The sequence below is a fragment of the Lissotriton helveticus genome, chromosome 6 (assembly GCF_964261635.1).
Source record: "Lissotriton helveticus chromosome 6, aLisHel1.1, whole genome shotgun sequence".
Lineage (NCBI taxonomy): Eukaryota > Metazoa > Chordata > Amphibia > Caudata > Salamandridae > Lissotriton > Lissotriton helveticus.
The window spans coordinates 1930587190-1930611248 of NC_136067.1; the positions used below are offsets into that span (position 1 = coordinate 1930587190).

The 24059-nt window shown below is 41.1% G+C and overlaps 1 protein-coding gene across 1 annotated transcript in view; it reads left to right on the plus strand.

The window, feature by feature from the left end:
* Positions 1 to 23565, plus strand: part of LOC144762937 (uncharacterized) — a 171569-nt gene extending 148004 nt beyond the window's left edge. The window contains exon 7 of the mRNA XM_078648238.1: positions 22370 to 23565. Coding sequence (XP_078504364.1) covers positions 22370 to 22875 — 506 coding nt within the window. The 3' untranslated portion in view covers positions 22876 to 23565. The remainder of the gene's footprint in view (positions 1 to 22369) is intronic.
* The last annotated feature ends 494 nt before the right edge of the window (positions 23566 to 24059 follow it).

The following is a 24059-nucleotide window of genomic DNA, read 5'->3' on the forward strand; positions in this document are numbered from 1 at the left end:
TCACATCAGCAGGGGGAGGGGGAAGAGGTGGTATCAAGATCTTCACCCTCGGTCACAATCCTCCCGGCGGCCTTGCCTACCCCCCAGACGGATTTGAGCCTTGAGGCTAATGATAATCTACAGTTAGACTCAACAGGTAACTTTCAAATGAGCATTAAGGATATGTTGAATCTGATCCTAGACGAGGTCCGGGACTTAAAAAAGGCTCAGAAAGCGGAATTGGCCTCACTCAATCTGCGGCTGGAAAAAATAGAGAATACTATGGGGAATCTTCCGATTAGGCTTCAGGAAGCAGAGGAAAGAATTTCGGCTTTAGAGGATCAGCTGTCCTCTGTCATGAAGGAGGTCAAAGTCGTGGTTAAAGGCAAACAGGCGTTGGAAATTAAAGTGGAAGAGTTGGAAAACCACTCTCGAAGATCTAATCTTCGCCTGGTGGGTGTGCCTGAGGGGATGGAAGGGTCTCAAACTCTGAGCTGGGTTAATACCTTCATTAAACAAAGGGTAATGCCGGATTTTCAAGGAGACCTTACGATCACGAGAGCTTATCGCGTCCCGGCCCATCCATTTCCCAATTCAACACTTCCCCGTACGATCCTATTCAACTTTTCAGACTATCATATAAAGGAGGCAGTCTTAACGAAAGCCATTCAACAAAGGCAATTTGTGGTTAATGAGACTACCAAATATCGAATCTTTTCGGATATGTCAGCATCAGCAGCTCGCCGTAGGAAAGAATTTGTTAAAATGTTGCAACTATTCAAGGCAAAGGGGGCACAAGCGTCGATTGCCCAGCTATCTAAACTAGCGTCCTTGTGAAAGGGAAGTTCTTTATGTTTACAGACGTTGACGAAGCACAGGCGTTCCTGGAGGAGATTTCATCGGCTTCTAAGGACAGAAATGTCTAGGTCTGTTATGATCTAAGCTTTGAACTTTGCTATCAGGATGCTGGGTTTAGGAGTAAAGGGGATAAAGGTGATTAGGCTCTCGAGCTCAGTGTTTGAAACAGATATTAACAATCCAGATTATAGACCGGGAGATTGAATATGAGGTCCAAATATCATGGTTGGTTACTGGGCTGCAGCTTGCCAAAAGGGTACAGGTGTTTCGCATGGCTAGGGGGGCCGGAAGTGAAGCTCACCAGAGTGTAATAACATGACACCCGAATTGAGTTGGGGATGGGGAAAGTGGAGGGTGTGGTGGAGGGGGGAAGTCCACTTTTCAGGGGGGTGGGTTGTGGTTGGCAAAATGGAAAAAATGAAGCCGGTTGTTTGTTAATAATGTATTGCTTTTTTTCATCTGAGTCATTTGAAGAGTCACTACTGTTCTTATATGGCTAATATGGCTAATATGTCAACACTGAAAGTTGTTTCTTTCAATGTAAATGGGCTTAATAATAAGAGAAAGATGCGTGCTATTGAGGTATGGTTAAAAAACGGAAAATCCAGGGGTAATTCTCCTACAAGAGACCCATATCTCGACGATAAAAACTTCAGAATTTTCTATGTTCAGAACATGGGCTTCTTATAGGGGGTTTTCATCATCCTCGGCCTCATATAGAGGGACCGCTATATTTATAAATAAAATCCTACAAGAAGAGTACATTAACTCCGGAAATGATCCACTCAGGAGGTGGTGTTGGGCTTCCTACTCTTTTAGATCAAAATCACGCCCTCTCACATTTGTGAGTTTTTATGCACCGGAAGAGGATAATCCTAAAGCTTATGAGGAGCTTTGTTTATCATTAATTACGATCCCGGGGATTTCTTTCAGAAATGGATAAACAATCTATGATGAGCACTTTTTCTCTGATAGAGCTGGAGAAAGTTGTAAAGAGTTTGGCGAATGGTAAGGCCTGTGGTCCAGACGGGCTACCCGTGGAATTTTATAAGGTTTTTTTTCAGGCTTTATCGGAATTTTATTTAGCCTTGATTAATTCTTTATTAAAAAGGAGGGTTGGTCCCAGATTCTTTTAGGCAAGGGAATATTGTTAGCTTTCCAAAGAAAGGAAAGAAGAAGATGGGCCCTAATTCTTATCGTCCGATCACGCTATTGAATTCGGATTATAAAATTGTCACAAAACTTTTATCTCTTAGGTTTAACGGATACGCGGCGAAGCTGATCCACGCCGACCAAAACGGGTTCTTGGCTGGTAGACAATTGGCCACTAATACCCACTTTCTCTCAGAAGCTCTGGATTATTTTGAGGTTCAGAAGATACTGGCACTCGTGTTATTATTAGACGCGGAGAAGGCCTTTGACCTTGTGGTTTGGGAGACATTATTTTCGATTTTACATTCTTTTAATATCATTTATACTCTTAATCCAGAGTTTGTATGAGAATGCTGTAACTAATGTAATTATCAACTCCGAAGTGGTAGGATCTATCAATATTAAGCGAGGCACAAGGCAAGGCGGCCCTTTGTCGCCTGTTCTATTTGCTTTTTTTATCGAGCCCCTGGCAACAGCTATTCGGAACTGCGCCGATATCTACCCTCCAATTCCAGCAATGCCCAAATTAAAACTTTACGCAAATGACATCATGCTTTTAATTAAGCCAACAGTGGAGGTGCAAACTAAGGTCTGCAAGTTGTTCGAGGACTTTGAAGCTTTAGGGGGATATCGAATAAATAAAGGCAAGACGGAAGTGATGCAATGCGGGAGGGTGGCCATCAATCTGCACCCTGATATCCAGAGCTCTGTTAATTCCAACCCAAAGAGATACTTGGGGATATATTTCTCCGAATCAATCGATGATCTATATCAATTGAATTTTGTTCCGCTAATAAAGAAAGTTGAAGGGCTGTTCTCTCGATGGAACTTGCTTCCTTTGTCCATAGTGGGACGAGTGGCTTTAATCAAAATGTCGGTCTTACCGCTATTTAATTTTTTGTTTTCCTCAATTCCCTGCACTTTATTAGGTTCTTTCTTCTCTCAGGTTGAGTCAATGTTTACAGCCTTTATCTGGGCAAAAAAAAAACACGCCTAGCACTTAGCACTTTGTATGAAGATCTTGACCAAGGTGGATTAGCACTCCCCAATCTTACAACGTATTATGATGCGTATTATGATGCGTATTTTGCACAATATTTATCTAGGTTTAAGCCCTCGCCGCAAGTTCATTTTTTTTGCAACATTTTTATGAATTTTATGTGTAATGATAGTCAAATTCATTCTCCTCTGCTAATGTTTAGATCTCCGAAGTTGGTTCGATATAAGTGTCTGCAATGGCTTTTTAAAAGACGGCAGGCCTTTTTTAAAAAATATTCCATTCCAGCGATTAACTCAGCTTCCTTACTAGAAGAAATCCTCCCCCTTATAGGTGTTAAACAACCCATATACTTGGCAGCACAATGGGCGGTAGCTGGATTTGTTAAAATATCAGATTTTATAAGGAATGGTACCCGCAGTAGAAATGCGCCAATTAGTGAGCAATGATTTTATTTTAAGGAATTCTTATGGCACCTTATATAAATACCTTGTCGAAATAAATGTTACCTCCTTTTTAGCTCCAAATCAGTTGGTGGAGGAGCTTCTAGTTAAAGCATCAGATAGGAAACCAGGCGCCTGGAAGAAGTATTTAGCCTCTGCAAGAGGGGTAGATCTTGAGCCAAAAGCCATTGAGAAATGGTCAGAACATATGAATTGCGAAATCTCTCCGCATATTTGGACCACTATTAACAGATTGAACTTCAGTTCTTTGAGAGGGGAAAATTGGCGTAGGATGCTATTTTTTAGCAAATGGCTGTTATATCGAACTCCCGCAGCCCTCGCAAAGATGTATCCTAATCAATCTTCTCAATGCGTCCGCAGTATGAATTATCCATCTGCCAACTGGTCACATATTATGTTGTGTTGTCCAAAAATTAATGTGTATTGGGTAGAGGTATTTGTGTATTTGGAAAAGGAATGTAATATACAGCTGGGAGTCAACGACAGATTAATCTTATTTGGTTTTGACCCTGATCTCCCTTTTACAGATTCTGTGACTAGATTTTTATATATAGCGATGGCAATTGCAAGGTCTCTGTTATTACAAAAATGGCGCTTGAATGCAATTCCGACGGCCTTGCAGTGGGGTCAGAAGATGAGAAGGGTGAAGAAAAGTGAATATACCTATGCGGCAAGAATTGGGGGACTTAAGAAATTCAATAAAATATGGGGTACTAATTTTGATTAATAGCAGAGGCGATGACTGAAGCGGTTGCTATGTTGCAGGGGGGGTGGAACAGGGTGGTAGATCTCGTCGAATAACTTTATTGTGTAAATGTTTACAGGGGGTTTGCTCGTGTACCACTTGCTTTTTGGTTAACCCCTTTATAGAATGTTAAATAGGTTTAGGATGTGGAATATTTATAGTGACTCTGACGTGATTTTTTGGCAATAGTAGACTTTTATCTTTGTTTTTGTACGATATAATATTGCAATATGTATTTGCTCATGTTCTAAATACTCCGGCTTCAATAAAAATAATTTAAAAAAAAACTAAAAGCAAATAATCTCATTAGTTTTGGGAAGATCTTGTGCCCATCAGCCATTCTGGCAAGTTAGAAAGATGCTATTTGGCTTTTTAGGGAGACACAAGTTATCTCCAAAGATGCTTGAAGGAAGAGAAGCCCTACAATCAATATACAGGAAAATTATGCCTCTGGATTGCTTGGAGTAGCAAGCCCTGTAAATTACGTGAGCCTTGATTTCCTGTGGAAATTTTCACACAGATGTGATTCAACAGATAGTACAAGATTCCATTTCACCCAATGATATTGTGGTACCATGCTCACTTTACAGAAGAATCTTGTACCATACTACAATACCATTGGGTGGAAGCTTGCGGGACGGGTACTGCAACAGTATCATGGTACCTGAAAAAACTTTTTTTTAAAAATACATGGGAGATGACAATGTGGGTTGGGCAAGCATGACTTAATTCCCTGCACAGTTGGAGTTGGCTGCACACGAGGGCTTGGGATCACTCACCAGTCCTTGCAGCCAGCAGGCCATGTGCAGCAGGGGTTGGTCACATGCAGACCTTAGACCCAGGTTCTGGCTGAAGTCCAGGCCCTGCAGCCATCCCAGCTGCACATGGTCAAAGGCTGTTTGTTGCGTGGATTGGCCATATGAGGGGGTTGGCTGCAGGGCCTGGCCAGTCAACCCCTGCTGAACAAGGCTGAGGACTGTGCCGAGTAAAGTGTTAGTTGCACGTGAAGGGTTGGCTTTAGAATGTGATAAATAAAAGCGGACATTCACTGAAAAAATAAAGGTTAAAGTGACCTTATAGCTAGGTTATGTTCCAAAATCTGAACTTTGGAAAACAAACACTGAAATTCTCTGAAAAAGCACTAAGGTTAGAGTGACATTATAGTTAGGTGTTGGAAGGAAACATGAGCTAACGTCAAAAAAACAGCAAAACCATTGAAATACACCTACTATAGTTCAGTCCAGAAACAATAAATTTGTCCCCACCATGCAATGCTTACGGCCTCACAAATTAGATCATTTATAATATACTAAAATTAGAAATAAAACGGACGAGAAGGTGGGGTGGATATTTGAGCCGGATGGGTGCAGGCTTGGTCCAATGGCCATTGCATTATGGTTCCAGAAGTTATATATTTTTTTACTAAACTATAACATGTGTATTGCACTAGATTTCTTTTTTTTTTTTTTAACCTTAACTCATGTCTTTTTCCAACACCTAACTATGGGGCTCATTACGATGGCGGAAGGCCTGCCACCGACAGCCGGTCAATGATGTTTTCCCCCTGCCATATTATGATGGCGGGGGGAACCGTTGGGTAAGCGTGGCGGTCGTAAAGACTTTCCACCACAGTTCTGACAGGCGGTCTTTTTCCGACCGCCTGTAGGAACTGAAACATAGGCCAACATTGCAGAGGTGCCCTGCAGGCAACGCCGTAGGGATTATTATAGCCCTTTCCTCCATTTGTTTTGTGTTGGACAAACCACAGCAAAACAAATGGTGGAAATGGATTTGGGGGCCATAACAGGCCCCCCTTAATCCCTCGGACTGGGTCATGGGCACTGGGGGGCACCTATGAAGTCCCCCTACATATTCCCGCACACTGTGGCAGGCACCGCATAGTGCCTGTCACGTAGTGCAGGGATATGTAAGTGCATTAATTTTTGCATTGCGGTGGGGCTGTTGAATGCACCCCTGCCACAATGCAAAATATATGTGATGCGAGCGCCCGCATCATAATTAGGATTGTAGGGTGGCCGCCTCATTGGTGGCCAGTCTCAAATCCGAAACGATGGCTTACAGATGGAAGTACGTCCACCATCGCAATGAGCCTCTATATTATCACTTAAACCTTTTTTCCAGAAAATGCAGTGCATACACACACATATCTATCTATCTATCTATCTATCTATCTATCTATCTATCTATCTATCTATCTATCTATCTATCTATCTACATATATATATACATATATATCTCGAGCTCCGTGGTTCAAAAACCCTCCAGAAAAAGCACTCGCAGCAGGTTAACTTCTTTCAGGAAAGTTTATTGCGCAGGGAATCAAATAAACAAACGCGTTTCAGCTTTTGCCTTCGTCAGTGTCAGCTGGCGGCGGCAAGGCGGAAGCGAGATAAAGCAAGATCCATTGAAACAAACAATGGACTATAAACTGAAATATATGGGCGCCATCTTGAAATGGTAAATAACCCAAAATTATAATGCAAAAAGATCAAGCAATGTTTTGACCGGTCAACACAATACTATTAATCAAACAGCTCTATTTCATAAGAAAGAGCAAATATCTGTACAATATATACACAGTATTTTACAATATACATATATATATATATATATATGAACTCCAACTTGCCTCCAAAGTGCTTCACGCACAGACAGGTACGCAGACCACAAAATACGCCAGAGTCGATCTTTGAGTTGATGCTGCTTTATTTAATGCATAAAGAGGTGCATGTCACCAGACGCGTTTCGGGCACGTCCGTGCCCTTGCTCACTGATACCTGACGGTAATGCAACACTAGATTTAAAAGGAGGATCATCAATATTTTTCGCACCAGCAGAGTGAAACAACAGGGTAACATAAATAGGACTGTGGTCTATATATCGTCAGTGTGACATTGCTTAACACAGGCGCCATTTTAAAGTGCATGAAGTGCAGCGGTTTCACATCGTGCATTACCAAATGGCAGTACAAAAAGCTCATTGAAATCTTGATCGTATATTAACCACATGAATCATCAGTGAGACATTCATTATCCGCTATTTGTTAAATAAAATCTTTGGTCCCAACATTGGAAACCTTAAATCTTAATACATTTTGTAACAGTTCTCATTATTGAAGTTTGCTCAAATGCATATATGGTACACCATATTATCACTCCCACTTTTTTGTCAAAGTTTTTTTTTTGTCAAAGGATCACTCCCACTTTTATCTGTTTAAATACATTTGTTAAACGGTGGATATATGGACCAAATATTGCAAACTTGTGTATAAATAGAATAAATGTCAGACATTAAGCACAAGGAACTTTTTTACGAATTTGCCAAAAAGGATATTTGGGCACGAATTACTTAAAGGTAATCCATAACAATCAATTGTTTAGGTTTTAAAAAATGATTGAAAACCATTATGTATTTAAACCCAAAATATAAACAAATGCAGATGCGACTATAAAAAGCATTGACTGTACAAATACATTGAATTTCAAAATAATTTTTTTATACATCTTTGTTATAAGACAAACCCCGGCACCTATTTACTCAATAGGTCAATTCTAAGTCACAAGGATATATATATGATTGGTTCAGATGCTACGTCCATCACCACCCCCTTTTGTACTGCTTTGGCCCCAATAAGTGTGGCAGGGTATGCTCAGACATGAGTCCCTTGCTCACTTTGCCACTGGATTCAAGCAAGCTGGGCTGAAGACGGCTGTAATGCCAGAAACCGGTCCTCGGAAGCTTGTTTCCGGTCCAGGGAAGGCATGACTTGGCAGTTCGGGCTGGACTGTTCCCATGAGGCACAGGGTCAGACTGATTTGCATATAGCCATGTCTGAACTGGGGTGGCAGAGTGGGCTAAAGAACGGTGATGGATCAAACCCAGATCTTTTGACTGGGTGTGAGTGTTTGATTGGTTCAGATGCACCGTCCATCACCACCCCCTTTTGTACCGCTTTTGGCCGCCATAAGTGTGGCAGGGTATGCTAAAACGTGAGTCCCTTGCTCACTTTGCCACTGGATTCAAGCAAGCTGGGCTCAAGATGGCTGTAATGCCAGAAACCGGTCCTCGGAAGCTTGTTTCCGGTCCAGGGAAGGCATGGCTTGGCAGTTCGGGCTGGACTGTTCCGATGAGGCACAGGGTCAGACTGATTTGCATATAGCCATGTCTGAACTGGGGTGGCAGAGTGGGCTAAAGAACGGTGATGGATCAAATCCAGATCTTATGACTGGGTGTGAGTGTTTGATTGGTTCAGATGCTCCGTCCATCACCACCCCCTTTTGTACCGCTTTTGGCCGCCATAAGTGTGGCAGGGTATGCTCAGACGTGAGTCCCTTGCTCACTTTGCCACTGGATTCAAGCAAGCCGGGCTGAAGACGGCTGTAATGCCAGAAACCGGTCCTCGGAAGCTTGTTTCCGGTCCAGGGAAGGCATCGCTTGGCAGTTCGGGCTGGACTGTTCCCATGAGGCACAGGGTCAGACTGATTTGCATATAGCCATGTCTGAACTGGGGTGGCAGAGTGGGCTAAAGAACGGTGATGGATCAAACCCAGATCTTTTGACTGGGTGTGAGTGTTTGATTGGTTCAGATGCTCCGTCCATCACCACCCCCCTTTTGTACCACCATTGATCATGTGACATGGAAGACATACTGGTTTTTCGCTGTAAGGCATAAACAATAAAGGATGTTAAAACACTACTGGTTTCAGCCAATTCTGCCCGAGGGGGTAATGTAAAATATTAGCAGCTACTTCACTGTGCAAAATGACATAATTTTGTGCAAATATGCACGTTTGTGCAAATTGTCGCTGTAAATACCATTGTATAACGAGGCATGAATAAATAAATACATGGTTAAATCCATAGTTGATGTATGCAAACCGTAATGATGCTGAGTTAGAATGCAAAAATATTAGCAGCAAACAAATCCTAGGATAAATCCTTAATACATGTCTGATACATTTTGAATCTTGGTAGAAAACTACATCATAGTAGAATAACATGATCCACCGTCCGCTATCCAATGGTTAACACAGGTACCCCTCAAAACAGCAAATACCAGTTGCGAATAGTCGTATAGAGTGTATGTCAACTGCAACTACTGAATCCGATTATCAAAACAATCCTGGGATAAATCCCCATAATCTATTGATGTCTTCCTCAGTAAATATAAATAAATACATACTACATGATCAAAAAATCCTAAAGGAGTTGTACAAAATATAGTGCAAAATGTTACTTAAAATTACCTATTTTACATACGGGTAGTTAATACCATACTCATGGGTAGACTGAGCCCAGTCATACCCCTCCAACATGTCAGAACTTATAATTGACTCACAGTATGCCGTAGATAAAAAACAATCATCATAGACATGACATGTGATATTTCATCATATTCAGTTCAGTGAAAATTCATAAAAATTATTGTACTCTAAGCAAGCATGGGTTTCATAAGAAAGTTACAGGGCTAATTACAGGGCGATGCAGGGTGGTCAATCCAAGTCTACAGCTGATTGTTTATCCTTGCCAGTAAGACTTTACTAGTGGATTATAGGCAACTAACTTATATACCAGACACTAGTACGAGTTTAACAAAAAGCTGACGTCAGTAGAAAACAGTATATTAAGATTTTCTATATTTAAAAAAAATATATATATATTACCTACTGGCAGTTGCTGGTAGGTAGTTATAGTTAGGACCTCATTTCTGTACAAAAAGCGTTTTTTCTTTTCCCAATATCTTTGGCGCCGGTTGACGAATCTTCGCCAAATTTTCAAAACTAGTGGGGCGCCCGGTCAGCTCCTGTCGTGAAAAAGGGGGGGGCCCCAAAACGTGTTTCCCGCATGTTATTTTCCATAGGAAATTTTAGACAAAGCTACAGCCCGAACTGCTGAACAATATTAAACTAAATTTGACAAAAAGGTAGCCCTTGGTTCAGAAAGAGCCTTTTTGTTAAATGGTGTAAATCCGTTCAGTAGTTATTGAGAAATTAGAAAAAGAAAAAGTTTCGATATCTATGGCCGCGGTGGGTTCGCGTACCCTCCCGGGCACGTGCTTCACTCTGATTGGCTGCCAACACTCCAAAGTGTTGGCAGCCATCTTGTGACTCGGTAGAACCGAGTCACAAGAAAACAGTGTAACAAAGTGTAAAATGAAGAAAAGGGGGCAGCGTGGGAACACCCTGACCCCCTAGGCCTGCTCAGGGGGGCCCACAAGGACCCCCAGGTCCTAAAAAAGCTTTTTTTTTTTTTAAACGGCAGAATTCGGGCTGGGTGTACGAATCCTGCTGAGAAAAAAAAAACAAGTACGGTCTTCGCGCATCGTTGTATTTAAGCCCCTGGGTGGGCCAGGTCCAGGGGGCATGAATAAATATGTTGCAGGGGCACGTGGGGACCCCGCTGCCCTGGGGACCGCCACTTCCCTGGGGCTTCATTTATGAGTTGCAGGGGGCACGCAGCCCCACTCAGCCCATGGGGACCACCACCTCCCCGGGGCTCTTAATTTAATTTAAAAAATGTGTGGGGGGCTCGATCCCCCACACATGCCCCGGGGACCACCACCTCCCTGGGGCTTTTCAAATTTAACGTGGGGGGCACACGCCCCCCACAGCCCCGGGGACCGCCACCTACCCAGGCTCAGTTTAAAAAAAATAAACAAATGAGTGGGGAGGGCATGAGCCCCCCCACATGCCCCGGGGACCACCACCCCCTGGGCATTGTATATTTAAATTTGGGGGTCCTTACAGACACCCAAGCCCCGGGGACTACCACCTCTCCGGGGCTTTAAACACGTTGGGAGGGGAGCCACGCAGCCCCCCTCCTGGAGCCCTCGTAGGCCCCAGGGACAGCCACCCCCCATGGCAGGCTCCTGCAGTGTCCCAGAGTGCCCATGCCGAGACACTGCTCTTTGCTATGGCAGGCCATAGCAATCGTTGCTTTGCTTCATTGAAGCGAGAGCAGGGAAACCTGCTCTCGCTTCAATGAAGCAAAGCAGGATTACTTTTCCACAAGGGGGGCTGTATGTCAGCAGCTCCCCTTGTGGAAAAGCAATGCCGGCTCCCGCAGGAGGCGGCAGGACCGTGGGGGCTTTGGGACTCCCCAATGGAGCGGCCAGGCCCCGGGGGATGGAGTCCCCTGGGGCCAGAAGTGCCCGGGAGGGGGAACACGCGGTCCCCTCCCCGTGAAAAAAAAGGAAAGACCGCCCTATGGGATTGGATCCCCGGGGCCATAATTGGCCTGAGGAGGGAGGCCACACCGCTCCCCTCCAAAGAATTAAATAAATATAAAAAAAACGACTGGCCTTGCCCTGGGGGATGGGGTCCATGGGGTGAAATTGGCCTCACGAGAGGTGCTACACAGCCCACTACGCGATTTCTTTTTAAATGAATCAAAAGTGGTCAGGCCCTGGGGGATGTGGACCCCGGGCCCCAAAAATTTAAATGAAGGGGGGGCCACAGAGTCCCCCCCCCCTTAAAAAAAATTTTTTTTTTAAAAAGCTGGCATGTAGCTGGAGGCCAAAGCCCCCTTTCTCCATCCCACTGCAAATGCGTCCCCCTGGCACATTGTTAGTTGAGGAATCAATTCCCCTTGAATACTGAGGGTCCCTGGGGGCCAACTAGCCCACCAGGTCCCTCCAGTTTGTGCCTCAGAGCTGCGTTGCAGAAAGGTGGTCTGAGGCCGTGCCCCTTTTTACACCTCTCTGCAACTCAGCTCTGTGGCGCTTACTGGAGGTACCTGGTGGGCTAGTTGGCCCCCAGGGACCCTCAGGATTGAAGGGGACTTAATCCCCCAATTTATAATGCACCAGGGGGCGCGTTTGCACAGTGGTGCACGGAGGGAGCGGGCCTGACATAAGAAGTGTGCAAACGCGTCCCCTGACGCATTGTAAATTGGTGGATTAAGTCCCCTTCAATCCTGAGGGTCCCTGGGAGCCAACTAGCCCACAGTAAGCGACACAGAGCAGCGTTGCAGAGACGTGGTCCGAGGCCACGCACCTTTTTTATACTTCTCTGCAACGCTGCTCTGTGGGGCTTACTGGAGGTACCTGGTGGACTAGTTGGCCACCAGGGACCCTCAGGATTCAAGGGGACTTAACCCCCTAACTTACAACTCACCAGGGGGCGCGTTTGCACAGTGGTGCATGGAGGGAGCGGGCCTGACATAAGAAGTGTGCAAACGCGTCCCCTGACGCATTGTAAATGGTGGATTAAGTCCCCTTCAATCCTGAGGGTCCCTGGGGGCCAACTAGCCCACCAGGTACCTCCAGTAAGCGACACAGAGCAGCGTTGCAGAGAGGTGGTCCGAGGCCACGCACCTTTTTTATACTTCTATGCAACGCTGCTCTGTGGGGCTTACTGGAGGTACCTGGTGGTCTAGTTGGCCACCAGGGACCCTCAGGATTCAAGGGGACTTAATCCCCTAACTTACAACTCACCAGGGGGCGCGTTTGCACAGTGGTGCACAGAGCGGGCGGGGCCTGACATAAGAAGTGTGCACATGTTCCCTCTGGTGTGTTAATTAATTTTAGATGTGGAGATTATAGGGGTAAAGGGTGAGAAGTTAAATAATTTTATTGAGTATTAATTTGTTTTTTAATTAATAATATTTCTTTAATTGGTATTTAATTATGTTAGTTGAGGAAATACATTTATTTTTTATTTAGATGTGGGTTGTGAATTGTGTGGTGTTATTGGGTAGGAAATAAAAAGTTAATTTATGTAATAATTAATGTTTTTGTTTCTAAATAATGTTTAATTAAACATATTTATTTGTTTGGAATCCTTTTTTATTTTATTTAATATAATATTTGTAGGTATTTGTTATATGTATTTAACGTTATATTATGTTTTGTTTTTAATTTAATATTAAATATATTTATATTTGAATGTTTACCATATTCATATATTTTCTTATTTATTTTGTTTTTGAAATATTTTTATTGTTAAAATGTTGTTTGTTTTTAATTTTGAACTGACTGGAGTAAGAATATTAATTGTTACTTTGCTGCAATCCAACACTTTCGCTACTGTTGCACTCCCTGGAGTGGGAATAGTAATTTTTACCCCTTCGATTTCCAACACTTTTTCTATTGTTGCACTCACTGGGAGTGGGAATAGCAATTTTTACCCCTCGCTATCCAACACTTTCCCTACTGTTGCACTCGCTGGAGTTGGAATAGTCATTTTTACCCCTCCGCTTTCCAACATTTTCCCTATTGTTACACTCACTCGAGTGGGAATAGTAATTTCGACCCCTCCACTAGCCAAAGCTTTTGCTACTGTGGGAATAGTACTTTCTACCCCTCTGCTATTCAACACTTTCCCTGCTGTTGCACTCAATGGAGTGGGAATAGTAATTTTTACCACTCCGCTATCCAACACTTTCCCTACTGTTGCACTGACTAGAGTGGGAATAGTAATTTTTACCCCTCTGCTATCCAACACTTTCCCTACTGTTACACTCACTCGAGTGGGAATAGTAATTTCGACCCCTCCACTAGCCAAAGCTTTTGCTACTGTTGCACTCACTGGAGTGGGACATTTAAGTTTGAAGATTTTTAAATAGTTTGATGTTTTAATTCAAATATAATTTTGTTTGTTAGATTTCATGTTATTGCTACACAGACACACACACATATCATTTTTACATAATTTTAAAATGATAAAATAAATTAAAATGTATATTTTATAAATTGTTTTAAAGTAAACATATATGAATTATTATGTGTGTGTTTAACTTTTTTAATCAACTTTATTTATTATATTTTTTACAATATTTATTAAATCTACTTTATTTTTTATAATTGTATTACTTAACATATTTAATATTTATTCTTTTATTAAATATATGTATATATATATAATTTGATACTTTGTACAACAATATTTTTTACATCAATATTTTTTTCTCAATATTTTTGTACTTACCTATTTAATATAGGGAGTCTGTATTTTTGTATTCTATATTTTTGCATCAATATTTTTTACTTCAATATCTTTAACATCGATATTTTGTAAGTGAGCCTTCAGTGACATCGCTGTTAACATTGAACTTTTAAGGTTTTTTAAGTTTCATTTCTAACTACAAAATCTCTGTAACCTTTGTTTTTTTAGTGAATTTTGAACGTTTCGTTTATTCTATTGCATAACTTTAGCATCCTTGTATTATTTTTCTATAATTAGATATTGATTCTATGATTAGATAATTGATTTAACTTTATCCTTTGTATTGATTTGCGAAAAAACTGAATCTGAAATGCATTTTCCCTCTTTGCGGCAACACCGGAAATCACGGTGACCTTGGTGGACGCAAATACCACATGTTTCTGGCAAAGTGTTAAACACATATATAGACATGTTTTATTGTAAGTTTGAGACCAGGTATTTAGTAAGATACTGATTTAACTTTTTCCTTCTATTGATTGTTGAAAAAACTGTCTCTGAAATACATTTTCCGCTTTTGCAGCTATACCGGAAGTCTTGATGACATCGGTGGTCACAAATGCTGTGTGTTTTTGGCAAAGTGTTAAACACATATTTAGACATGTTTTAGTGTAAGTTTGAGTCTAGGTATTTAGTAACATATTGATTTAACTTTCCCTTTGTATACATTTTTCTCAAAAAGTACATATGAAATGCATTTTATTTAGTCGAGGCGCTACCAGTAGTCGCGAGGAGATTTATGGTCACAATTAGCACCTGTTTTTGGTAAAGTCTTAAACAGATATACAGACATTTTTTATTTAAAGTTTGAGTTTAGTTGTTTAGTAAGATATTGATTTCACTTTCCCCTTTGTATGTATTTGTCAAAAAAGGTTGTCTAAAATGTATTTTACTTCTTCGCGGCGACACCAGAAGTCGTGGGGACTTCGGTGACCACGAATACTGCGTGTTTTTGGTGAAGTGTAAGACACATATATAGGTATATTTACATAAGTTTGAGTGTACCTCTTTAGTAACATATTGGTTTAAGTTTATTTTCTCTTGGCATTTGTCAAAACAAGCACTTCCCAAAAATAAATGTCAGTGTTCGCGGTACCAGCGCAAGTCGCAATGGTGCTGGCACTTGTGAATAGGTTGTGACTACCAAATAAAGACATTTCATTGGGTTACACACTTTATTTTATGAAAGGAAGTACACACCCCTTTCTCCCGTCTTGAACTTTCCAGGTACTGGTTAGTTTATTATAGGACCTTTCTTAAATTGATTTTCTATAATGTACTGTTTTGGGCTTCCTGGCAATTTTTTTGCAAAAATAATATGGCATCACAACAACCAGAGGAAGACCTACAAGTGGTTGATGTTGTTTAGGAGCAGGAGGTTCCAGCTGCGCAAGAAGAGTCTTCAGATGAAGCACCACCATTGAAGAAACAAAGCATAGTTTGGGATTTTTTCACTATACCATCTGGTGAATCGAAAACCACAGCTAAATTGGTGCAGTGCAGCTTATGTGACAAGACATTATCTCAAGGCACAGCATAAAATATTCATGTGGTACAACAAGTATGCTGTACCACTTAAAACATACCACAGGAAGAAACTCAAAATTGCACAGAGAGAGAGTGAAGGAGAGGGATCATCAGCCTCCAGAGCTCCAGCCCCTGCTCCTGGTGACAGAAGATGCAATGAAATGTCACTAGATTTAAAATTTTCTGAATGGGCTGTAACACCATTGTAGCAGCCGGGGAGCAGTCCCTAGATGTAATTTTACAGAATGTGAAAGCCATAATTATTAATTTAGTTTTTTTTCTTTTTAATTGTAGCTCTTCAAGCACAATTGTTTAGTCAGTGCTTACAGTTATGTTATTTTTGTTGCCATTTTATTTTTCCCAAACATATAAAAAAGTAAAAAATGAAGACAAACAAAAAAAACTAAGGTAGTTCCAAAAAAAGAAAAAAAATGGTTCTTTTCAGGACCACCTTTTCTGGTTAAAAAAAATATACGTTGAAGGAATGAATGAGTGCATGAGCGGTGCATGGATGTTAGAATGAGTACATGAGCGATGTTTGAATGATTGAAAGAGTGCATATGTGCTGAGTGGATGTTAGAATGACTGCAAGAGTGGCACCTGGGTGATTCTATAAGTTCATGGTAATGCCTGAGTAATTGTATGACTGCATGGGTTGTACCTGGATGATTCGATGAGTGCATAGGAACTGCCTAGGTAATTAGATGAGTAGATGGGTAGGTTCTGGGTGATTTGATGAGTGCATGGGTAATGCCTGCATGATTGAATGAGTGTGTAGGTAGTGCCAGGGTGATTGGATGAGTGTCTGAGTAGTGCCTGGGTGATTGGATAGGTGCATGGGTAGAGCCTGGGTAACTGTATAACTAGATGGGTAGTCGCTGATTTATTGGATGAGTGCCTGGTTAGTTCTGGGTGATTAGATGAGTCTATGGGTGGTGCCTGTATGATTGAATGAGTGCATCGGTAGTGTCTGGCTGATTGGATGAGTGTGTGGGTAGTGTCCGGGTGATTGTAGAAATTCATGGGTAATTCATGGGTGATTGAATGACTGCATAAGTAGTGCCTGGATGATTGTATGTGTGCATGGGTAGTGCCTGAGTGTTTGGATGAGTGTATGGGTAGTGCCAGGGTGTTTGGATGAGTGCCTTACTACTGCCTGGGTGAATGTGTGCATGGTTAGTGCCTGGATAATTCTATGACTGAATGGGTAATGCCTGGATAAGTGAATGACTGCATGGGTAATATCTGGGTATTTGGAGGAGTGCATGTGTAGTGCCTGAGTGATCGTGTGATTGCATGACTAGTGCCTGGATGACTGTATGAGTGAGTGGATACTGCCTTGGTGATTGAATGAGTGTACGGGTAGTGTGAGGGTGATTCAATGAGTAGTACCAGGGTTATTGGATGTCTGCATAGATAATGTCTGGGTAATTAAGTAAGTGTATGAGTAGTGAACAATCTCAAGGGGTAGAGGGGGAGGGGAATAGGAGAGGCAGCCCCCCACTCACACAGTATTCAAACAATTAGAGCCTCACCTAAATATTTTTATTTATTTATTTATTTATTTAATTTATATAGCGCGTTATAACCACCGGGGTCTCTAAGCGCTGTTTGTCCAGGATTACGTAGTGGGGTAAGGCCTTTACTTGATGTTACCACAGCGCTTACAGGCTACCCCATGCTTGCCTAAACAGAGTAGTTTTTAATTTTTTCTGAAGGATAGCAAATTACATTCCTTCCTTAGCTCTGGAACCAATTTATTCCACAGGGCAGGGAGCGTGTTAGAAAAGGCACGTCCTCCCATCGTGGCAAGTTTGAAGCGGGATTGGGACAGGAGGGTCGCATCCGACGAGCGCAAAGTCCTGCTTGGAGTATAAGAGGACAAGCGAGATTTCAGGTAGCTTGGTGCATTACCATACACCGCCTTGTGTACGATGCACAAACCTTTAAAAACAACCCTCTGGCGAATCGGAAGCCAGTGTAGTTCCTGCATCAGTGGGGAAGAGTGGGCAGTTCTAGGTTTTTTATAGATCAGCCGAGCTGCATCGTTCATAACCCCCTGTAGCATATCCAACAGCCGTTGGGGTAGGCCAATATACAGGGAGTTACCGTAGTCTAGCCTAGCTAGAATTGTGGCTGAGACCACGTGTCTCATGGTGGAAAACGAGAGTAGAGGAGAGAGCTTCCTCAATTGCCGCAGCAGGCCTATACAAGTGCCCACTACCGTGGTGACTTGTTTCTTCATAGAAAGTTTATCATCCACGTATAGACCCAGGCTTTTTACTGCAGACGCCGGCTCCGGCGACGCACCCAGTTCCACAGGCCAGAATCTCTCGCTCCAAGGGTTGCCCGTGATGGAGATGGGCAACACTTCCGTCTTGTCCGGATTGATTTTTAAAGAGTTCTCGGACATCCAGTTGGTGGTAACTTTAAGTATATTCTGCAGCCTGATGGACGCTCCCGGACCATCATCCAACCGGATGATTATCTGGGTGTCATCAGCGTAGTTGTACACCAAGCAGTCCATCCTATTCAGGAGTGCTATTAGAGGCTGCAGGTATACATTAAAAAGTAGGGGTGACAGGGCAGAGCCTTGTGGAATACAACTGCATCCGTATAAAAGACCAACAAGATAGGAATACTTATTATTAATACCCCCCGAATTATGTCCAATAACATAAATCCTTAGGTCTGGATGCGTTCTTCACCAATGTAAAATCACAAAGGACCACATACAATTCACCCAAAAAAAGTGTGAAGAATAGAGAGAGTACCTCACGGTAGAACAACCCGAGGGGGTTCCCGGTTAACAATTGCCGGTGTACCCACTACTCATCATTGGACACGCTCTCTATGTGAAAAGATAAACGTGCACTAAAAAGGAAAGTAGTGTGGACGTGAGAATAGTGATGGAAAACACATATAGTGACTAACGTATCAACACTGACACCCACTTGTAGTGTGCAGAAACATATAAATAGACCCCTACCAACCACAAAAAATAAATATAAATTGTGTGGCAGGGCTTTGCTTGCTTTACCGTTTTATTCTGATGCAGCAAACCCCTACTAATTAAAAATGGTTACTTATATACCATCAAGATTTATGTCCTCAAGCCGACATGTTTCATCGCAGCCACTGTTGCCGAGTCCCTCCGGCGCTTCCGACGGACCGTGGCTGCGACTATCTCTGGTCACTTTTTGGACACGTGAACATTGGGCACGGTGTCCTAATGAGTGATGCTGGTACGTGCTGACTTAGCGCACTCAAGGTCCACACTTTTCTGAAAAGACTGAGAATAGACAACCCCTCTTATGCCCTGATGAAATCGCTAAAACTAGGAGCGATGAAACATGTCGGCTTGAGGACATAAATCTTGATGGTATATAAGTAACCATTTTTAATTAGTGGGGTTTTGCTGCGTCAGAATACCAGAGGTTGTATTGAGGTCAATAGTCTCAAATACAAATGACAAAGTGTAAAACAGATATATAGACATATTTTACAGAAAGTTTGAGTCTAGCTGTATAGTAACATAATGGTTTAACCTTATCTTAACGACATATTTGACAAAAACAACAATTTCAAAAAACTAACTTTCAATTTTAGAACTCACAAATACAACATAACTACCTAACAAAGATATTTTATTCACCCATCAAACTACCCATTGTGACTCAAACTCATTTTGAAAATTGTGCTGGGTTTAACTTTTTTTCTCTAATTTTACAAAAATAAAATGGAATCAGGAGAACCAAATAAAGACCTATAACTGGTTGAAGGTATTAAATAGCAGCAGGACTCAGCTGCACATGAACAGTCTTGTCTTGAACAACCACAAATGAAAAAACAAAACATAGCTTGAGAGTTTTTCACTATTTCATCTGGTAAATCAAAGACGACAAATAAATTGGTAAGTTGCAGCATTTGTGAGAAGACCTTGTCTCGGAGTACAACAAGCATGTTGTCAACAAGCATGTTGTACCACTTGAAAACATACCAGAAGAATCAACCTAAAATTACACAGAGAAAAAAAAAGGAGAGGGATCATCAGTCTCCAGACCTCCAGCCCTTCTCCTGAAAACAAAGTTCCAGCTATGGGGAGAGAAGATGCAGTGAAATGACACCAGAACTATAGTGTTTTGCTACCTTCTGTATAAACTATAACACCACTGTAGCAGCTGGGAAGCAGTCTGTGGGTCTAATTTTCTAGAATGTGAAAAAAACATAGTTGTTAATTTGTATTCTTCTTTTACTACAGCAGATCAAGCACTGTGAAAACATGTAAACAAGGAAAAATGTATTAGGGTTTCATTTTGAAAATTAGGCAACCAAAACAAGATACAATGGTGAAGTGGAAAAGAGACTTCTTAGATGCAAATTAAGACTGCTGGTATTATAGTACCTCTGTTTAGTTTTATCTGTTGTAACAGAATGGAATCCTGTAATGTTTTATAAATTCATTTCCTTCAGTTAAAAACAATCTTTCATGTCTAACAACATGTTGTAGGCAATATAACTAATAGGCCAAATAATGTCTCAAAAACTCATAATTCATTTACATTTCAACACAACACCACATTTTGTTATTCTACATGGTCCTTAGAAGTTTGGTTCTAGAAATAGCAGATATAAGTTTGTTAACTTTTTACATTGTCTTGATTTGAATGACTATGTCGTTACACTCTATCCATTCTGTTTGACATCTTTAATATATTGTGTAGTATGTCGAGGTTATATTAACTCCTTCATGAAATATGTTGGTTATAGTTGTGAAGCTCCTTAAATTGAAATTTCAGCTCCAAAGTTTGTAATTGAAGTTTGTAATTTACTGCCATCAACCCTACATCATTATAGCATGACTATGACAGATTTCCCATATGTTTGTAATAACAACATACACCTAACTTCTAATCTGCAGTCTGGGCAGGTCATATCTTGATGGGCATTTTTGGCTAAATTTTCAAAGGCCACAGATTTACAATCCAGTAACGTCAAATAGAGGAATAGTTCCAAATTAATTTTAGTGCTACAGGTGAATTCACAATGTTCACAATTGTTGTTCCATTTATAACTTAAACCAAATAATGAATTGATAATATTCACATCCTCTTCCTCTAATACTCCTAGCTTTACCATTAAAAATTCATCATTGAGCATCCTGCTGAATATTTTATGAAAACAATACTAATCCAGTACAGTACTCTACTTTTTAAACCTTTCTGCAGCTCTGTTGGTGTTAATTTGCCTGGTATTGGCTCCATACAGGCTAAAGCCTAAAATGGATATATACTTTGGATAAGAATTTATTTATAAACATTTAAAAAGTTGAAGTGGTTCTTGAATAGGAACAAGTATTGACTTGTGGGCAGCTGTTCCTCTACAAATGAATACACATCAAACGTTTGCCAGTTATCATCATTTTCTTTTTCACTTTTTAAATACAAGTCAACAGTCTGTGTTTCAATCTTGTAGTGAGTGTGTTGACAATATATACAAACATGCTTTTTAGAGCACACTGGGTTAAATTTTGTAATCTCTTCTTGAAAGCTATCAACTATAATACCTGTGTCATGTTCTGCAACGCCTCCTGTTATCAACTGTTTATTTTCCATAGAGTCCTTTCCTGGGCAAAAGAAATTAAACTGGACATTATCACAAACCTTTTCTACCTCTGCCACGAAACCATACAAAAGTGCTCTACTCATTTCTCCTAAACATAAAGCAGGAATTTTCACATAGTACAACCTACTAAACTTTGCAATGTGGAGAGGTGTACAGCTTACATTCTGAAATGATGAAAGGTGCTTTGTCACACTATCTTTGATAAACAAGGCACTGAGTGTCCCTCCAAATTTGTATGTTTTCTAACCTTGAAATGATCCAATCCTGGTAAAGTACTTATTTTGTGTTTTAACTTTGCCTTGAAAAGATATGTAGAAATGTTCTTAGTATATCAATGGATTGCTGTCAAATAGTACCAACACTACTACAATACCATTTGTGTAAGGGCCTGCCTACACCTTCCCTGCACCTCTTCTGCAATAACTTGTTCTACATTTCTAGACACCATCACCTCTTTCGCTAAAGGAGTGCCATTCTTCATTTCATAAAATTGTCCTCTTTCATCAATAGCATGAACTAATGTGTTATCCTGAAGATAGCTTTTTCATTAGAAAAAGGCTCTATGGTAGAAGTATGTATCCATTCTCCAATGAAAACTGTACAAAAGTTACTTCTACTGAATAATATTTTCTTCTGGTTTTGTAATCGCATGTACAACACTATTTTATCAAGAGTTTTCATTCTATTTATAATCAAAATGAGAGGCTTCCTCTTCAAAGCAAAGGCCTTATCAACTACTACCTCAACATGTTCCTTCTGTTTCAGAGCCTCTCTCCTTCTTCTATAGTTCTTCATATTTCTCAATAAATTTACAACCACACTATTTCGAAATATCTTGGCTCTGATTCCCTGAAACTGCTTCAGTCTCCTGGTTAATGTGTGTTCATCTTTGTTACATCCTTACCTATTCTTCCAATACAGATTTTGTCCACTCTTAATGTTTCTCATAGTTTGGTTTTCATTTATATTATTTTCAAATCTTTGCAGGTGTCCAAATATATTTTTAAGAAGTAACTTTGTCCTCTTACCAGTAGTTTTTTTTCTTTCACCACTTTTTCAGCATTTTTACCCTTTACAACCTCCCTCAGCCAGAACCCACCTGCCAGCACAACGGACCCCAACGAAGCAGCCCGCAACCTCACGCAGTGGCTGACTGCCTGCGCCGACTACCTCGCACCACTGAAGGACCCTCCCAGCAAACCCAGAAGCAAGAAGGCATCCTGGTTCACCGACGAACTCAAGGACACCAAGAAGACCTGCCGCACCCTCGAGAAAGCCTGGCTCCGCGACCAGACCACCGACAACATGACCGCCCTCAAGCACGCCACCCGCAAGCACCACCAGCTTATCCGCACCACCAAGAAGAAATCCCTGAAGAAACGACTGGACATCAATGCCCACGACAGCAAGGAACTCTTCAGCATCGTCAAGGAGTTCTCCAACCCCAGCACCGGCAACAACGACATCACTCCATCACAAGACCTCTGCGACTCCCTCGCCTCGTTAGAAAAAACTGAATCTGAAATGCATTTTCCCTCTTTGCGGCAACACCGGAAATCACGGTGACCTCGGTGGACGCAAATACCACATGTTTCTGGCAAAGTGTTAAACACATATATAGACATGTTTTATTGTAAGTTTGAGACCAGGTATTTAGTAAGATACTGATTTAACTTTTTCTTTCTATTGATTGTTGAAAAAACTGTCTCTGAAATACATTTTCCGCTTTTGCAGCTATACCGGAAGTCTTGATGACATCGGTGGTCACAAATGCTGTGTGTTTTTGGCAAAGTGTTATTTAGACATGTTTTAGTGTAAGTTTGAGTCTAGGTATTTAGTAACATATTGATTTAACTTTCCCTTTGTATACATTTTTCTCAAAAAGTACATATGAAATGCATTTTATTTAGTCGAGGCGCTACCGGTAGTCGCGAGGAGATTTATGGTCACAATTAGCACCTGTTTTTGGTAAAGTCTTAAACAGATATACAGACATTTTTTATTTAAATTTTGAGTTTAGTTGTTTAGTAAGATATTGATTTCACTTTCCCCTTTGTATGTATTTGTCAAAAAAGGTTGTCTAAAATGCATTTTACTTCTTCGCGGCGACACCAGAAGTCGTGGGGACATCGGTGACCACGAATACTGCGTGTTTTTGGTGAAGTGTAAGACACATATATAGGTATATTTACATAAGTTTGAGTGTACCTCTTTAGTAACATGTTGGTTTAAGTTTATTTTCTCTTGGCATTTGTCAAAACAAGCACTTCCCAAAAATAAATGTCAGTGTTCGCGGTACCAGCGCAAGTCGCAATGGTGCTGGCACTTGTGAATAGGTTGTGACTACCAAATAAAGACATTTCATTGGGTTACACACTTTCTTTTATGAAAGGAAGTACACACCCCTTTCTCCCGTCTTGAACTTTCCAGGTACTGGTTAGTTTATTATAGGACCTTTCTTATATTGATTTTCTATAATGTACTGTTTTGGGCTTTCTGGCAATTGTTTTGCAAAAATAATATGGCATCACAACAACCAGAGGAAGACCTACAAGTGGTTGATGTTGTTTAGGAGCAGGAGGTTCCAGCTGCGCAAGAAGAGTCTTCAGATGAATCACCACCATTGAAGAAACAAAGCATAGTTTGGGATTTTTTCACTATACCATCTGGTGAATCGAAAACCACAGCTAAATTGGTGCAGTGCAGCTTATGTGACAAGACAATATCTCAAGGCACAGCATAAAATATTC